At 44.1% G+C, this 14957-nt stretch overlaps 1 protein-coding gene across 2 annotated transcripts in view; it reads left to right on the top strand.

The window, feature by feature from the left end:
- SETD5 (SET domain containing 5) overlaps positions 1-14957 on the top strand; it is a 65192-nt gene that overhangs the window by 16887 nt on the left and 33348 nt on the right. The window contains exons 1-5 of one of the 2 annotated variants that reach the window (XM_053988975.1): positions 4656-4722; positions 9087-9261; positions 13064-13169; positions 14054-14265; positions 14586-14644. In XM_053988975.1, the coding sequence (XP_053844950.1) occupies positions 9191-9261; positions 13064-13169; positions 14054-14265; positions 14586-14644 (448 nt within the window). In that variant the 5' untranslated portion in view covers positions 4656-4722; positions 9087-9190. Of the gene's footprint in view, positions 1-4655; positions 4723-9086; positions 9262-13063; positions 13170-14053; positions 14266-14585; positions 14645-14957 lie in introns of those variants that run through there. The other variant, XM_053988974.1, reaches the window with a different exon arrangement.

The following is a 14957-nucleotide window of genomic DNA, read 5'->3' as shown; positions in this document are numbered from 1 at the left end:
CTGGAACGGCACTCGGAGATGGTTTGGGCAGGGGAGAAGGGTCAAAACGAGTTCTGTAATGGAAAGCAGGGCTGAACCTTCGCGTGGGAGCTGCGGCTCCATAATTGCCACACTGTGTGATGTTGCCATGGCTGCCCGGGCAGTCCCTGCGTGGTTTCCCGATGTGTGAGAGCAGGCCGAGGCTGCCGGCGAGCGCAGAGCTGCCCTACGTGTTTGGGGAGCTCAGGCGTGCGCTGGCAAGCCGCGCTGATGGGAGGATCCCTGTGTGGGAGATTGGAGGCTTTGAGCTCAGTCTCTTCCCCATCTCTTCCCTCCCAACAGATCAGAGAACGAGCTGTGATTTTTGCAGGACTTTAAAACACTTTTTTTTTTTTTTTTTTTTTTTTTTTTTACTTCTTTCTCTCCATTGCAAAGTCCTTCATTCTGCCTTAAGCCGGGGTCGTGCTAGGAGCGAGGCTGCGGTGTGAAAATGGAGAACCCTGGGGGCACGAAGGAAGGCCTGGGGGGGCTTTTCGGGCCTGGGGGACTCTAGCATGTTTTGATCCGAGAGCCTTTGGCTGCCTTGCCATCTGCATAGCCTGTGAATAGTTTTCTCTGGCACAGACCTTGTTCCTTAGTGTTGCATCATCTCTGGGAGAAAGGCCAGGTCCGGAGCCCCAGCACAAAGGCTTTCTGAAGCCGATGAAGCTTGTTCTGTGTGCGGAGCGTCTCTCTCCTTCCTGTCGTCCTTTCCATGAGATTCCTGAAGCGGCCTCCGTCCGAGAGCTCCCTCGTCAACAGCTGCTTTTTCTCCGCCGCTTCCTGCACACCTGGCTGATGCAACGTCTGCCTTGGAAGCGCTGCTGGAGTCTCCTCTGAAGCTGGGTTGTTTGCCCCGGCGGGGAGTGGCCGGGCAGGCAGCCTTGTCACGTGGAGGCCTTAAATAGATGTATAAAGGACGTACAGCGAGACCTCGAGGCACAGGCAGAGAGTATTTAGTGGGATTATGCAGAAATCTTTTTTCCGATACTGGGACTGGAGGTTGCAGTCCTACTCCTGGCAACTTGTTAGTGGTTAGCCTTCCACTGGTTGTAGGTTCGGGATACTGCTCTGTGCCAGTAAATCCTGCTGATTCCCCTTCTATATTCAGCGACTTCCCGTGACTCTGGACTGTCTGAATTCTCATGGGAACTGTAATTCTCTGGCTTTGGATTTGATCCTAGTTATTGCCCTTTATTGCTGAGTTTCCCTCTGACCTTGCATGTGGTACAGGCTTTTCTCTCTGAAATACCTTCAAAATGCAATTTCAAAGTTTAAAGGTTTTTTTTTCTTTTTGTGGGGGGGTTGTCTGACAAGCTTTTAAATTTAAGGTTTGTCTACTTAGGAAAGTTTAATAGTTGCGTGAATGAAACCATTCACGTGAATACTATTGCATCCACAAGCAAGAAAATTTAGAACAAGGAAGCACTTGGGTCTGCTAAGATTGAACCAATGTTATTTACATTATTTAAATTTATCTTGAGTCTTACTTGATCTGTAGCCATTTTCTGGTGTAGGCAGGTCTCTTAAAACCTGAAAACGTTTGGACAAGGTATGGTGGACTGAGCACTAGTGTTTCCAATATTGCTGTTCCTAGTTATCAGCCTCATTGCAGAAATTTATTGCCCCTAGAACAGTGTCTAAATGGGAATATGTATTTTACCTGTTTCTGCTTTTAGTCCAATCTTCTTGGCATCAACTGCAATTGATGAGACATGGCAGTGTTTCCTTCCTGCCACCTGTTTTGGCAAAGACTTAGAGGAGATGGTCGCAGCAGTAACATCAGCTGCCACAGCTGGATTCACTGGAGGTTGGTTGTCAAACTCTTAATCTCAGAGTATCTGTTCTGAACCTTTTTGTTTGCATTTTTGTGACATACAGGCATTTGACTGTTCTCCTTCATCTCATGGGAAAAGAGAGCAGCAACCTCACAGTATAGGACCAGCATAGCAATTAGGATGTGTTCCCTGCACTGCAGAATAGTTTTGCCCAATGACTGTTACAAAATCAAAAGTTTGTAGAACTGGAAGAGAAAAGGGGTATTTTTCCTCTTTCCTATTCCATGTGCTTTATTAATTTTTGTGTCTTAAACTGTGTCTTAAATGTGCCTTATGTGTAATCCTTTTTTTCCTCTTGTTTTACTGTATATTTTCCAGAAAATAGTAAAGGACAGTATTTGCAAGAATAAAATGCAATAAATATAATAAAATATACAAAATTTAAAAATACTATTTTAAATGCTTCATTATTAGAAGAATTTGTCACCTTCACCAGCAACTTGGAATGCGGTGAGATAGAGCCACTGTAAAGCAATGTTTTTAGCATAGGGGTTCTTTTTGAGTCTGTGGGATTTTTTCTGAATTTCTCCACTATTTCTGTTATTAATTTAATTTTATTTTGATGATTTCAAATGTTCGTAGTGTTGTGATGTTTTCTTGAAGACTTCCTCTGTTCATGATCCTTAAAGTTATGTGGACTTTAATATGATGTTCTTGGTTGGGATAGTCCTTTTTACATTGCATTGTTGACATTCCTTTAAAACATCGTCTGTGTCACCTGCTCAGCACACTGTGTGTGCAGACCATGCAAATGCTGCCAGCTCCCTTCGTCAGCGTGGGGTACAGGCAAAGTTCCCTGGCGTGTGCCTGCCACCTCTACATAAACATACCTCAGAATAATGTGGTCTGCCATGGATCACTGCTACTCTGTAATTTGCTTCTGCTTTCTAATATGGCATTTTTATGGAATTATCTTTATGGATGACTCTTCAACCACTTTACAATCAATAGAAATTAAACTTTCCAGTAAGGTTCTGTGATGCAAATTGGATGTTTTAAGAAAGTCCAAACAAACCCTTGTCTGACATCTTTACCTCTGGAGCATATTGAACTGTCAAGGATGTGATTGAATTGTTCAGGAGAAGGTATTTCTGGAGACAAAGTCTTACCTGCCCATTTTTAATCTCTTACTAAATTTCTCTTTTATTATAGTATCTGAAATCTTTAATGATTTCAAGAAAAATAGGATTCTGTTTGGGTTTGCATAATGTCTTGACTACTGAAGCAGCAGTAAAGTTTTGAGTTTATTCTTTTTGCTTTTCAAAGTAATTTCTGCAGTCTTGGGTCAGTTGCTAAGAGTACTTGACTATGCATTTTGTAATTTCTCTGCTTGGTTTAATTTCTATCAGTTGTTGTTCTCATCATTTGTAGTCCCTTAAGGTGTAGTTCACAGAGGAGTGTAACTAAAATTGATGTTTTCTTCATGAGATAAAATGATGGAATCGTGTGGATGGATATTGTGAAAATTGCCTTAAAATGGCTTAAACCTAGTTTAATTTTTTATTAAATTTACTTACTTTCCATCTGTTTCTAAATTTTATCAAAATCAGTTTAACTTGCTTGTACCTCAATTTTAATAATGGCTTACATAGCCTTCACTGAACAACTTTATCATGCTGACATTAGCTAAGTAGGTGTATTCATAAACATGTATTGAGGTAGTGTGTAGTGCTTTCATAGAGCACTTCAAGAATAATGGGAATTGTTAATATGATTTCATATCTTGTAAGGAACAACTTGACTAATGCATAGGCCCATGGATACCAAAAGCATTTTAAATCACCCATATTCTAAAAGCAGTAGTCTTGCTATTCCCTGATCTTTGACTCCAGCTCTTGTGAGTGTGATGAACAGGAACATCTCTCACTGGGTTGTTGCTTTTTGACATTTTACAATTTTAAAATGCTGCTATTCTTGTTCTAAGAGCCTGTCAGTATTTTTCAAGGTTTTCTAGATCCCAGAGAGCAAAATGAACTCTGAACCAAATATGTACATGGAAGCATTTCTTTTCCTATGGTTGCATACATATAAACCAGGGGACAGTTTTGAGAAAAGCCTAAGACAAATATATCTTTAACCATTGCACTATACTTGTCAATAATTTGGTTATCATGGTATGCATAGCTAGTAATGAATACCAGTGTTGCCTGTTACTTTGATACTTTCTGTTGCAGACCAGGACTGAGTTCTCCCAGACCCCGTGGGATAGAATTGCTGTCTTGCTTTGTCAGCCCACTAGCAGATGATATATGGATCTAATGATAACAGTGAATACCTATATCAGTATTTCATTTTTTAAAACTGGCACAGTTGTTTCCTTGCTGCTTAGTGAACCCAGCTTGTTTTCAGAGCAGAGCTAAGCATTTGTATTGGTAGATTGAGGCACAATTCAAGTACTTCTAGCAATCTGTTTCACAGTCAGTTGGAGCTAAATGATTTAAGGATTTATCTGCTCTGCCCCCTGTGCCTGTGTAGATATCCATATAGAACAACATGTCTGAAATTCAGGGAATTTGATGCATTTTTTTGACCTAACTGTTAAATACAGAAAACCTTGGTCTGATTCTGTTTGCTCTAAAGGTGCTTTCCTTTCTGTGAGGATCTGACCTTGACATGAGGTTTGTGCGTGTACTGGGAGTGCTTGATTGGACTCAGGTGGACTGTGCACATATTTGAGTGGCGCTGGCTGATGAGAGTACTTTTTCAGCATGGTAATGGAAGCTGTTCCTGTTTACATTAGATGTCCCATAGATTTTGATTATTCTGAAATTTCCAGGAGAAAAGATGAATGAAGAAGATCTAAGATGCTAACACTTGTTACACTGCTCTACATGCTGAGTGATTTGCCACGGGTGCAGATAACAGTGTAAGTATGAACTCATCAGACCTTGCTGTTTCTGTCCCAAATGAGTCTGGCTGAGAGGATGCCAAAGAAGGCTGCATGGCAGAGCTGCTATTACCAGTTTTTCACCAGCTCTGGACTGGCCTGTGGCAGTACGAGGTGCAGGAGAAAAAAGTGCCTTGAATTTGTTATGACTGGTAATGGCGTGGGAGCTTAAAAATGTGCAGCTCATTATACATGGAGTTCATCCTTTGTAGGTGACTTAGAGGCCCATTGCTGAGCATAGAGAAGATGATGGTGGTTATTGTTCAGACAGCAATTCTGGGTTGTCAAAAGTCTGGAATCTGTTTCCAGTTTGGGACTTGAATAACTAGAGTTGTTGGGAAGTGTGGGGAGAGGTAAAGGAAGCACTTGTCTATCCTTTACTATCTGCGAAGAAGAAGTGGTCTCCATCAGTGCACATAGAGGTGATTTCCCTGTTCTTCCTGCCCTGGCTCACATGTTGAAGTTCTGCATAATCAGAAAAGGCTTTTGTCAGTTTGTCCACTATATGTTTGTACCAGCGTTACTTTTTTATCTTTCTTGGCCATGCATGACACACTGGATGCACAATAGTAAAGTATTTCAGGCTCTCTGTGGACAAGACTCACAGATGTGCACTGACCCAAGTATTTCCTTGTGCCAAGAGAAGTGGCAGAGGAACAGGATGAATCTCTGTCCTCCCCATGCTTGGTAACTGCTTTGCCCTTGAATCTGTGACCATGGGAGGGTGCGAGGGACACATTCTGTCCCCCCTGAGATTGTACAGCATCACCTGAGCAGCACCAAAGGATTATGGGGTCTGAATTTAGGTAGCACATGCAGTCTGTGAGGCTGTGCCTGGGGTTTTTTGTCTGCAGGTGAATTTTTCATGACGCTCACAAATACTTTGTAGAGTCTGTCACCAGATGTTGCACACCATGGGTGCCCAGAAGTGTCTGTATGACTGGGACACGAGTGAAAACTGGAACAACCACGTCTTGAAGGAGGAAGCTCTGGTGAGCTCTTTGACTCACCATGCTTGATTCTCCCTGTTAGTACAGACTTTTAACACCACAAGTAATAAAGAGAGTTCCAGCAGTAAATTTTCTGCATCTGCTTTATTTGTACATGGATGGCACTGGCTGTGGAAGTGAGCCAATGCAGCGCTGCAGCCGTTGCATCCTAAACAGTGTTCCGAAAATTAAATTCACTGTTACAGCAGCAGGTGTTGCTTAACCTTCACTTGGCCAGCTTGGATTTATTACAGTCCTTTCTGTCAATACAGGATGTTACCTGAAATAACTGAATAGCATATATTCACAGTGTAGCCAAGGCAGCCAATCACACTGGGTCAGTCCCTTGGCATATGTGACCTGTGCTGAGTGAGAGCTGGGGATCCCAGCTGCGGTGGCTGTGTGGGTGGATGCTCATCTGGGCTGTTCTGATGATGTTGGGGAAGACCAAGTATCTTTATACCGGTATGACTGGTTAAGGAGGCTGGTGTGTAGGTGCCAAATGTCGGGGGAAAATATCTTTAATTGCTGCATTTTCAAAACAAGCTAAATATTATCTACCTGATAGGCCATCAAAATTCCCATTTCCATTTGATTTCAAGAAGAATTGTGTTGTAAGGGAGACAGATTTGTGCTGTGGTCTGAAGCTCATTAGATTTGAATTAAGACTTAGAATTTAGTAAAACTTCTTTCAGTGGCAGCAGAGAGAACTGGGTGTGACTTGTGTTTTTTTTCCCCTTCAGCTGTATTTTTGGGGGTAGAGGTAGGAAGGACCTTGGGGATTGAATATACAGGAAATTGTCCAGTTTGGTAGGAGAACATCTAGATCTCAACCTCAGCATTTTCTGTCAGGCTGATGTTTTGCATGTTAGCAAGCCAAGTTTTGTGGAGTCCAGACTGTAATGTAGCCTGAAGGTGATGTGGTCTTGGACAGCACTGGGTCTCAGCAATTCATTTTTAATTGTCAAATTGTCAGAGTTGAAAGTACACATAAAATAGCAGCACCAAGCAGTAAAATCTGAACATGGGTGATAGTTGGGCAAGTATTGCTGGGTCAACACAAAAGTGAACTGGAATTTGCCTTGTTGAACCTTTTGGTTTGCTATTTCATGTTTCTCCAGTAATCTCCTTCCCAAAAATGGGAGTTATCAGACCATATCAGTGCAGCAGCATTTGTACAGTACTGATAGAAAGAGGGTTTCCTATGAGAAGTGGGTGAAAACTTGTCCCAGTTACTCCTGGATTGACCAGGTATCCTGTGACTCTAGTCCAGAAGCTGCACCTGAAATCCTCCAGTTCTGCTGAGTCACAGGCAGGCAGGAGGCTGGAATTCATCCTGATGAACTGTCAGGCTGCTGCCAGCTGGGTACAGTCATTGGCAAAGGCATGAGATCAATACAGGGAAAAACATCTCAACAAGTATTTAGAAAGATTACTGGGTGTGGGGAGAGGAAGAGTTTTCCATATTCCTTAAAGGGAAGGATGCTTCAGACACTGAGAAACTTGTGTTATTTCTTTTAACCTTGTGATAGAGTTTTATGTGACTTGGTTGAAGCAGGGATTGATGTCTGTAGCTTTTAGCTGTATTTTAGGAGCAGTTTGTCTCATCTTGTGGCAGTGTAGAAATCACAACTCTTGTCACAAGCACAAGAAGGGGTAAATAAGACACTTCTGGAAGGTCCTTAATTTTTCTTTTTTTTTTTTTTTCCCCAGAAAACACACTCAAGGACACTGGGCTGTCTTGGGTTGGAACTGCTTGTGAGCTTAGTCCTGCCTGTTTCCTTTTTCATCTCCCACCTTCCCATGAGACCATTGCTTTGGGGCATAACAGGGAATTGCCATAGACCACTTAGAAATCTTTATGTGCTACTTCTGTAATTCACTGTATGCCTGTCATACTCTATGAAAGATTTTCCATAGGGATGTATGCTGAAGAAGGAAAGTATTTCCTTGTGCCAAGAGAAGTGGCCTGCCTTTTAAGACAGGAAAAGGCAACATAGCATGTAGCGTTTAAACTTTCTGACTCTCACTCTTCATTTGCCCTTATAGTGAGTGTGTGTTTTTGTCTTTCTGGGGGTTTTGTGTATTAAACAATGGCTGGACTGTGGTGTCCAAAGGCAGTTCCCTGTGAGAAATTTGCTACCCACAGGAAAACTTGGCTCGCAGCCTCTCTCTAGCCCAGGAGGGTTTGCTGGCAGAGCCCCGAGATGCCGGGGAGCATGTGACAGCAGGCAGGCTTGTCTGCGCTGCCGGAGCCAGGGAAAGGCAATGGAAAGTATTCAAGGCTGCCCTTAAAGTTTAACGTGCAGAGGGGGTGGTTGTCACCATTTTTCTTTGGTTTTGAAGCTACCTTTGCTGCGTGCAGAAATGCAGCTTCTCTCTGTGTTGGGGGGGGGGGGGGGGGGGTCTCTGGAGCTGTGTAGAATAATAGCTCCTTTATGCTCATCTGTGTTACTGAGGTTATTTACATAACGAGGAGCTGATCCCATTTTACCTCCGGGCCGCCATCCGACCCTAGGAAGTCCGCGTTTATCGGCGATTTCTCTCGCGGCCGTAGCAAAGCGCTGTGGTCAGCAGGGAAGGTGGAGCCCGGGCTTCCCCGGCACGGCCGGCGGCTGCGCCCCGGTGCCGCCGTGACTCACCCCGGCTCCCCGCACACAGCCAATGGTCCCGCCGCATTCCCCGCGCCCAGACGTCTGACGTGGCTCTGCCGCGGGGAGGTGTCAGGGACAGTCGAGGCCCGCTGTGTCAGGGCTCACTGAGCCACCGGCGCAGAGTCCAGGATGGGCCTCGTAGCCCTGGGGAGCAGTCGGTGGTGTGGGAACAGCTGCTCTGCCGCTCACACTCACCTGTGCTGTAGGCCTAGCAAATGCACGTACAAACTGATCTACCGGGAGAGGTCTCAGCTCGGTCCACCCTGGCATTGTCTAGTTGTCCACAGAGATGGGATTTTGCCTGCAGCTTATTTGGGGAAAGAGTTAGGAAATGTTGGTGGAGGGCTGTGGGTGATAGATGACAGCTGCTGCTTATATGCAAAAGGAGCTAATAGATTACTTATCTGATAATTAGTCCCGAGTTTACTTGGGGGAGGAGGGAGCTGTCATTATCAGCTTTAAGGCAAAGCAGCTCATTGCGTGTCAGTCCAACACTGTAAAAAACCCCTAACCTCCCCACCAAACTGCTGCCATCTACCTCTTCCCTGGCCCTACATATGAAAATGAAGTAAAAATGATGTGGCATGTCACTGATGGAAATCTATTTCTGCTTTTCTTTGTTGTGAAAGCCTTCTTTAGAGGCATACAGGGAAACCTCATCCCATAACGGAGATGCAATGCTTTGTTTCTACCCTGGTAGGTTTCCCCATGTCCGTGACGTGTTGGCCGAGGCTCTGCGGCTCCTCTCCGCCCTCGGAGCGGCCAGTCGCTGCCCTCTGGACTCCGTGATCCCCGACGGGCGTCATGAGCATTGCAATCCCTCTGGGAGTCACCACACCAGATACGTCCTACTCCGACATGGCTGCAGGATCGGAGTGAGTGTTACCCCACGGATGAGGAGAAAGGAGAATGGGAGGGTGCCAGAGGGCTGACCTGGAGTCGGGCTGTAGGATTGGTGCCAGTGCTTTCTCCACTCGGGAGAAAGGGGCTGCTGGTCCACTGGCTGTATGAGAGATGGGTATTAACAAGTGCAGAGTTACGGAAATTGGTAAGTTTGACAGAGGATATGGGGAAAAGGAGAATTCCAGCAGTATGAGGCACTCAACCATGGGATTTTTATCAGCTTGACTAGTAAATCTATACTCAAGTGCAGGCAGTCGTGTGTTTGCTGTACCCAGGCTTGACGTTGGCATGGTACAAACCAGCTCCTTTTCCAACAGCTGCATTGTGAGGGATCAGCATGCTGAACCTTCCTCTCAGCAGAGCCTATTAGCTCAGACTTGATACCAGTCTTGTGTAACTGATTTGTGGAGACCTTTGGAGTTTGACAGAGATGTGAGACAGCATCAGCCTGAGTTGGCACCTTTATTTTGTTTCTGCCCCTGAGCAGACTCCAAGGAGCACACCTCAGAGAGCATCCTTTGGAGTCCCCACCACAGGACCATGTGTAGGGCTCTCACTGCAGCCGTATCTCTGAGGTCTGTTGGAGGGGACTTATATTTCTTTGAGAACATTTTACTTCTGTAGAGTCAGAAGCATTTCAAAATCAGGAAATACCGCATTGTGATCTCTTCTTAAAACCCTTGTTAGAATCATGTCAGGTAGGATTAGAGTATGTTTTTGTCAGGGATGAGAGTGAGGCCTGAAGTTTTTTTCTGTGTGCTTCTACCTCCTGCTTGCCTGCATCCTTCTTTGAAACACGGACTGTAGTATCTCTTCACAAAAATCTACAAATGACGTTTTGGAGATAGGTTTCTCCCATTTATTCTTTAGAGGTATCTACTGTGCAAATACCTGCATGTCAGCCGGACCAGTGTAGAACAGAAATTGCTCCAGACTCTATTAATTTTGATCTGTAAGAGCAGTGGGCTAAGGTTTGAATCACTGTTTTTCCCTTCCATCTCACCCTGATTTGACTATGCACAGAGTTTTGACTATGCAGTCATACTCTCTGCAAGACTGCTAATGCTCTTTTTTGTCTGTCTTGGCACTGGCCCCATTCTAGCCATTCTTCTTTGTGATGCTTCATTCCATCCTAAAGCCCACATTTTTACATACTGTTTGTAAAGGGAGAATCAGAATCTAGTAAGTCACTCATCTGCACTGGCTACATGATCCTTCACTTTTCAAGAACTATCATTTAGTATTGCTTGTCACCCTGCTTCTCCCACAGCAGCACTTTGAAGACTCAACATGCAGGAATTTTAAACTGTTTATGGCAGGAGGAAGAGTGCTAAATAGTTTGCTCATGTACTTTGCTTTCAAAGCTGAGCGTGGTAGGGAGAAGAGCCAGATGTGTCTGCGCATGTGTCCCTTGTAGCATTTAAGTATCAAAAAGACTGACTGTAAACCTTCTGCAAAGCATTTTCTTTCTCCCTTGTAAGAAATTTGTAGGTCCAACTTGAAGCTAGGCTGGAGTGCTTTGAAAGAAGGCATTTGAAGATTTCTGAATTGGTTTCTCTGCCTGTTTTCTAAAAATTGGGAATGCCAGGAGTTCATTCTCCAGGCTTTGCATCGATGCACTGTTACTGCTGAAGTGTCCTTCATGGGTCTGTTCAAGTTAAGGCTGTCCTTCACTTTGCCTTTGAAACTCTCTGGTTTGATACATAAAGTCTAGGGTACCTGAGCTTTGTACCTCTTAAAAAGAATTGATTCCAAGATGTGCATCACAAAGGCAGTGGGGAAGGTAAAAGGAAAACTAGCTGATCCTCTTACTGGCTGAGCTTTAGCATCTTTCCCGGCCTCTGATATAGAGAGGAGGTGAAAATGTTGTAGGGTGTTGCTGTTCATCTGAAGGTGACATGAAGGCTGCAGAGTAGTTTTGCTGTGTTAGTCTGACTGCATATTGGAAAGTGTGGAAGCTCCTTGGCATGCTGCTGCTGAGGAAGCATGGGCCCCAGCGTTGTTGCCCCTGGACACCGTTGCACCAACAATTCTGAAGTTTTATTGCTAATGCTTGCAGCAGCATTGCTGGTATTCCAGTCTGGCTGTGGTTAGGAATGTGGCTGACTTGGACAGAGGACGTAGCTGCTGTTCAGACTTCTTAGGCTCTTTTTCTTCTAAGACTGAAATATTTCTGAAATGGTTATTAAGCCTGAATGGATTTGACACTGTACCCATCTGAAAGTCCTAAAGTATTGTTGCAAAGGCTGGATTATGTGGCAAGCTCTACATGGTACCTTTTATTAAGAAGTAGATCCTTTGAGAGAGATCATCATCTATATCTCCTGCTTCTGACAGTTTAGCTGGCTGTAGTAACATTGAAAACCAACTGAATTTATCATGTTGTGCACCTAAATCCTGAGCTACAGAAGTGTTGTTTGCATAGGTGTAATGTCTTCTACTTTCTGCAGTTCTTTGTACAGTAAATTATTGCTCCTTTATGTTGCAAAGACAGATCCACCTTACTCCAGAATAAGCCAGAAGCTCAGAGGTTGGTGCCGTGGAGAATAGATGAGGTTGAGTGGCAGGGTGGGGCAAACTTAAGTGCAGCAGAGATTTCAAGAGCTAATAGGGAGTCCAAAGGGCAAGGGGTTACTCTTCTTGGGTGCCTAAGCACTGCCCTGTGTGTGATTGCTGGCCATTGTTTGATGGTGCCTGATTCATGCTGACCATGTAGGACCCACTGAGAATCCTGTGAGATCTCACCAGAGCAGCAGAGGTCCGAGGTAAAGTTTTCCTTTTCTATATTTTTCTTCCCTGCTTGCTCAGCTCCATGCTGTAATTTCTATGAGGATATCATCTGCAGACATGATTCAGTAATATTCTGTTGTATTCTGATACAGGCCCTACTTCTGATCTGTGCAGAGGTTATTTGACTTGTATCTTCTACTTGTAACAGAAGACAGCGTGTTTCCTTGCTGGTGTTCTGTCCGTAGCCTCATTATCTAATATCCCCTGCATTGAATTGCAGCTGTCCCTTCTCTGAGTAGGTTTTCTGCAGCTTTCTGCTGGGGATATACCTTTGATTTTTAGCTGTTTTTTTTCACCACCCTGTGGTGGAAGAGTGCATTGTACCTCAGCAGCAGATTTCCTGTTCTGCTCATTGCAGGCTGCTGTATAGAAAGCACAGGGTGAATCTGATCTGTCTGTGGCCACTGTCTGTCCAGGTCATGAATTTTGTTGTCTCTTTGTAACTGGAATCTCCAGTTCGTGGTAGTTGCTGTCAGGATAGCTGCAGTTTCATGCAGGCTTTATCACAGGATGTTGGACTCAGTAAGAATTGGTATCTGAGGGAGAGAGAAACAAGTGCAGGTGCAGGAAAGCTGCTTAGCTGCAGTTGAAATAAGCTGTTGCAGAGATAAAATGGCAGTACTGTTCAGTGGCTTTGAGATTAGGCTAGCTGGGTTCAGATGCGAATGCTGAACTAGACCCAATTTCCTCAACAATAAGGAAACTGAGCTTCTTACATGCTAATTACCTTTTTAACTTCCCAGACTGAGACCTAGTTTAATGAGCTATATAGGGTGGCCCTTACTCAGTTCCTTCCCTCTGAAAGCAGGTTCATCCTGTACAGCTTCTGCACACATGATGCTTGGTGAAACACATGACGCCACCTCGATTTCATGAAATTTCTTCATTTTGAGCTCATGTGTTCAATAGAAAAGAGCAGTGAAATACTGGCACTAAAAAAAATGATGTTGTATTGATGGGTTTTACTTCTGGCCCTTTCTGCAGCCCAGAGTCTGTGGAAGCTAGTCCAGCTGTCAGTGAGAAGAATGTGTACTCCAGCCACGGCTATGGGGCCACCCAGAAACACAGCTATCGCGGGCTGCCTTACGCAGTGAGTACTCTCTCTGCAGTGAATCAGCTCTTTACTGTCTACGTTTACTCTTTTCTCCTTGTTCCATAGTTCTTTGCCTATTAAGCCTTAGGAATTTGGGCTTATTTATTAGGGAACACTAAGTTAGAGCTGAGTTCTGCCATACATTTTTCATTTCTGTGTTTATTGTTTGTGAAGTCTTGCATACTCTACAGCAAACTTTATTAGTGTTCTAGGTGATAGATTTTTAACTGAATGAAATAAATGAATGAAGTGTGAATATATATATGAATATATAATATTTTCCTGGTGGTAATTTTAAGCTCCATTTGGTTTATTGTGCACTATTTATACTTGTTTCAACTGCGCAGATTTTCACAATGGTAACTTAAAACAATGAGAATCGAGGAGCTCTCAGGAGCATGGGAGTTGGGAGCATGGCTTGAAGCTGTGGGATGAATAGGGTGTCACAGGATCATTGAGGTTGGAAGGGGCCTCTTGAGATCACATAATCCAACCTCCCTGTTCAAGCTGACTCTGCTTGAGCAGGTTGCTCAAGACCATGTTCAGTTGAGTTTTGAATATCTCAACAGACAGAAACTCTACATCTCAGGGCAGCTGGTTCCACTGTTTAAACACTTATGTCATCTCAGATTATTAGCAGTGTAACAGTTAATGTCGAAATAACCTGGTTGTTTTCATAGGTTTTGAGTTTAATTCATTGGTGCTGAAGGAAATAATTTACATATTTCAGAGCTATTATTGTACCTTCTTGGTAGGTTGAGGAATTCAGGCTATTGTTTTACACCAGTTAAAAATTAACCTGGGAACTGTGGATTTGGGACTTCAGTTTCTAGGCATCATATCTTCACATTAAAAGTAGTACTGCAAATACTCATTTTCAGGATCATAATTATGGAGCCCCTCCTCCTCCAACGCCGCCAGCCTCTCCTCCTGTCCAGACCATTATACCTCGTGCAGAACTGAATGGCCTGCACTCGCCTGATGAGGAGAACTCCGGGGATAGTGAGAGCTCCTCAGAAGGAGAATCAATTCCCACTTGGTGCCACTGCAGTGTCTCCCAAGATGGTTTCCTCCTCAAGTGTGAAAAGTGCAGGTAAGCTTTGGTGCAGTGCAGATCTGGGCTGTCCCTTGTCTTGACTACTCATACTGAACCGTGTCACCTTTGGGCTGTGGGACAGACTTCCTTTTGCTAACTGGAGCATTCTTTCCAGTGCTTTACCCAGTATTGACCCTCCTCCTTTGCGTTGTCAGCCTGACAAGTGTTGGTGGCACCAGGAGTGGAGATGAGGATGTTAAATCGATGTTCTTATCATCCTGGGCCCCACTGAGGGCACGCATCTTGTGACATCCTGTTGAATTTCAAGTGACTTTACTCCTACAAACCAGCTTCAATTGTGCATTCTCCTTTGGCAGAGGAATGAGCAGGGGGAAGGTGATCAGACTCCGCCACCGGAAGCAGGACAACGTGTCAGGTGAGTCTGAGGTTATAATTCTGATAACAGTGACTTTTATTTTCTTTCTTCAAGACCTTTGTCTTTTGGATGCTGTAATCATCTAACTGTGATCAGTGCCAGCTAATGTTCTTTGCCTCCCAACCACTGGGATTTTCTCCTCTCCTTACGCTTCACCTCAGTTAGCTCTAGGGAAAATCAGATTATCTTGTGAACAGAAAAGGAGAATTTTCATCAGTGCCATTCTGTCACATAGCCAGAAGTTTGGAACACCTGTTCCCAGTTTGGGTGGGAAAACAGAGGTGGTATAGTTTTCTCAGGGAAGAGCTATGCA

Source organism: Vidua macroura, chromosome 13 (genome assembly GCF_024509145.1).
Source record: "Vidua macroura isolate BioBank_ID:100142 chromosome 13, ASM2450914v1, whole genome shotgun sequence".
Taxonomy (NCBI): Eukaryota; Metazoa; Chordata; class Aves; order Passeriformes; family Viduidae; genus Vidua; species Vidua macroura.
The sequence above is the reverse complement of the archived record's forward strand: the minus strand, read 5'-3'. Positions and strand labels throughout refer to the sequence as shown.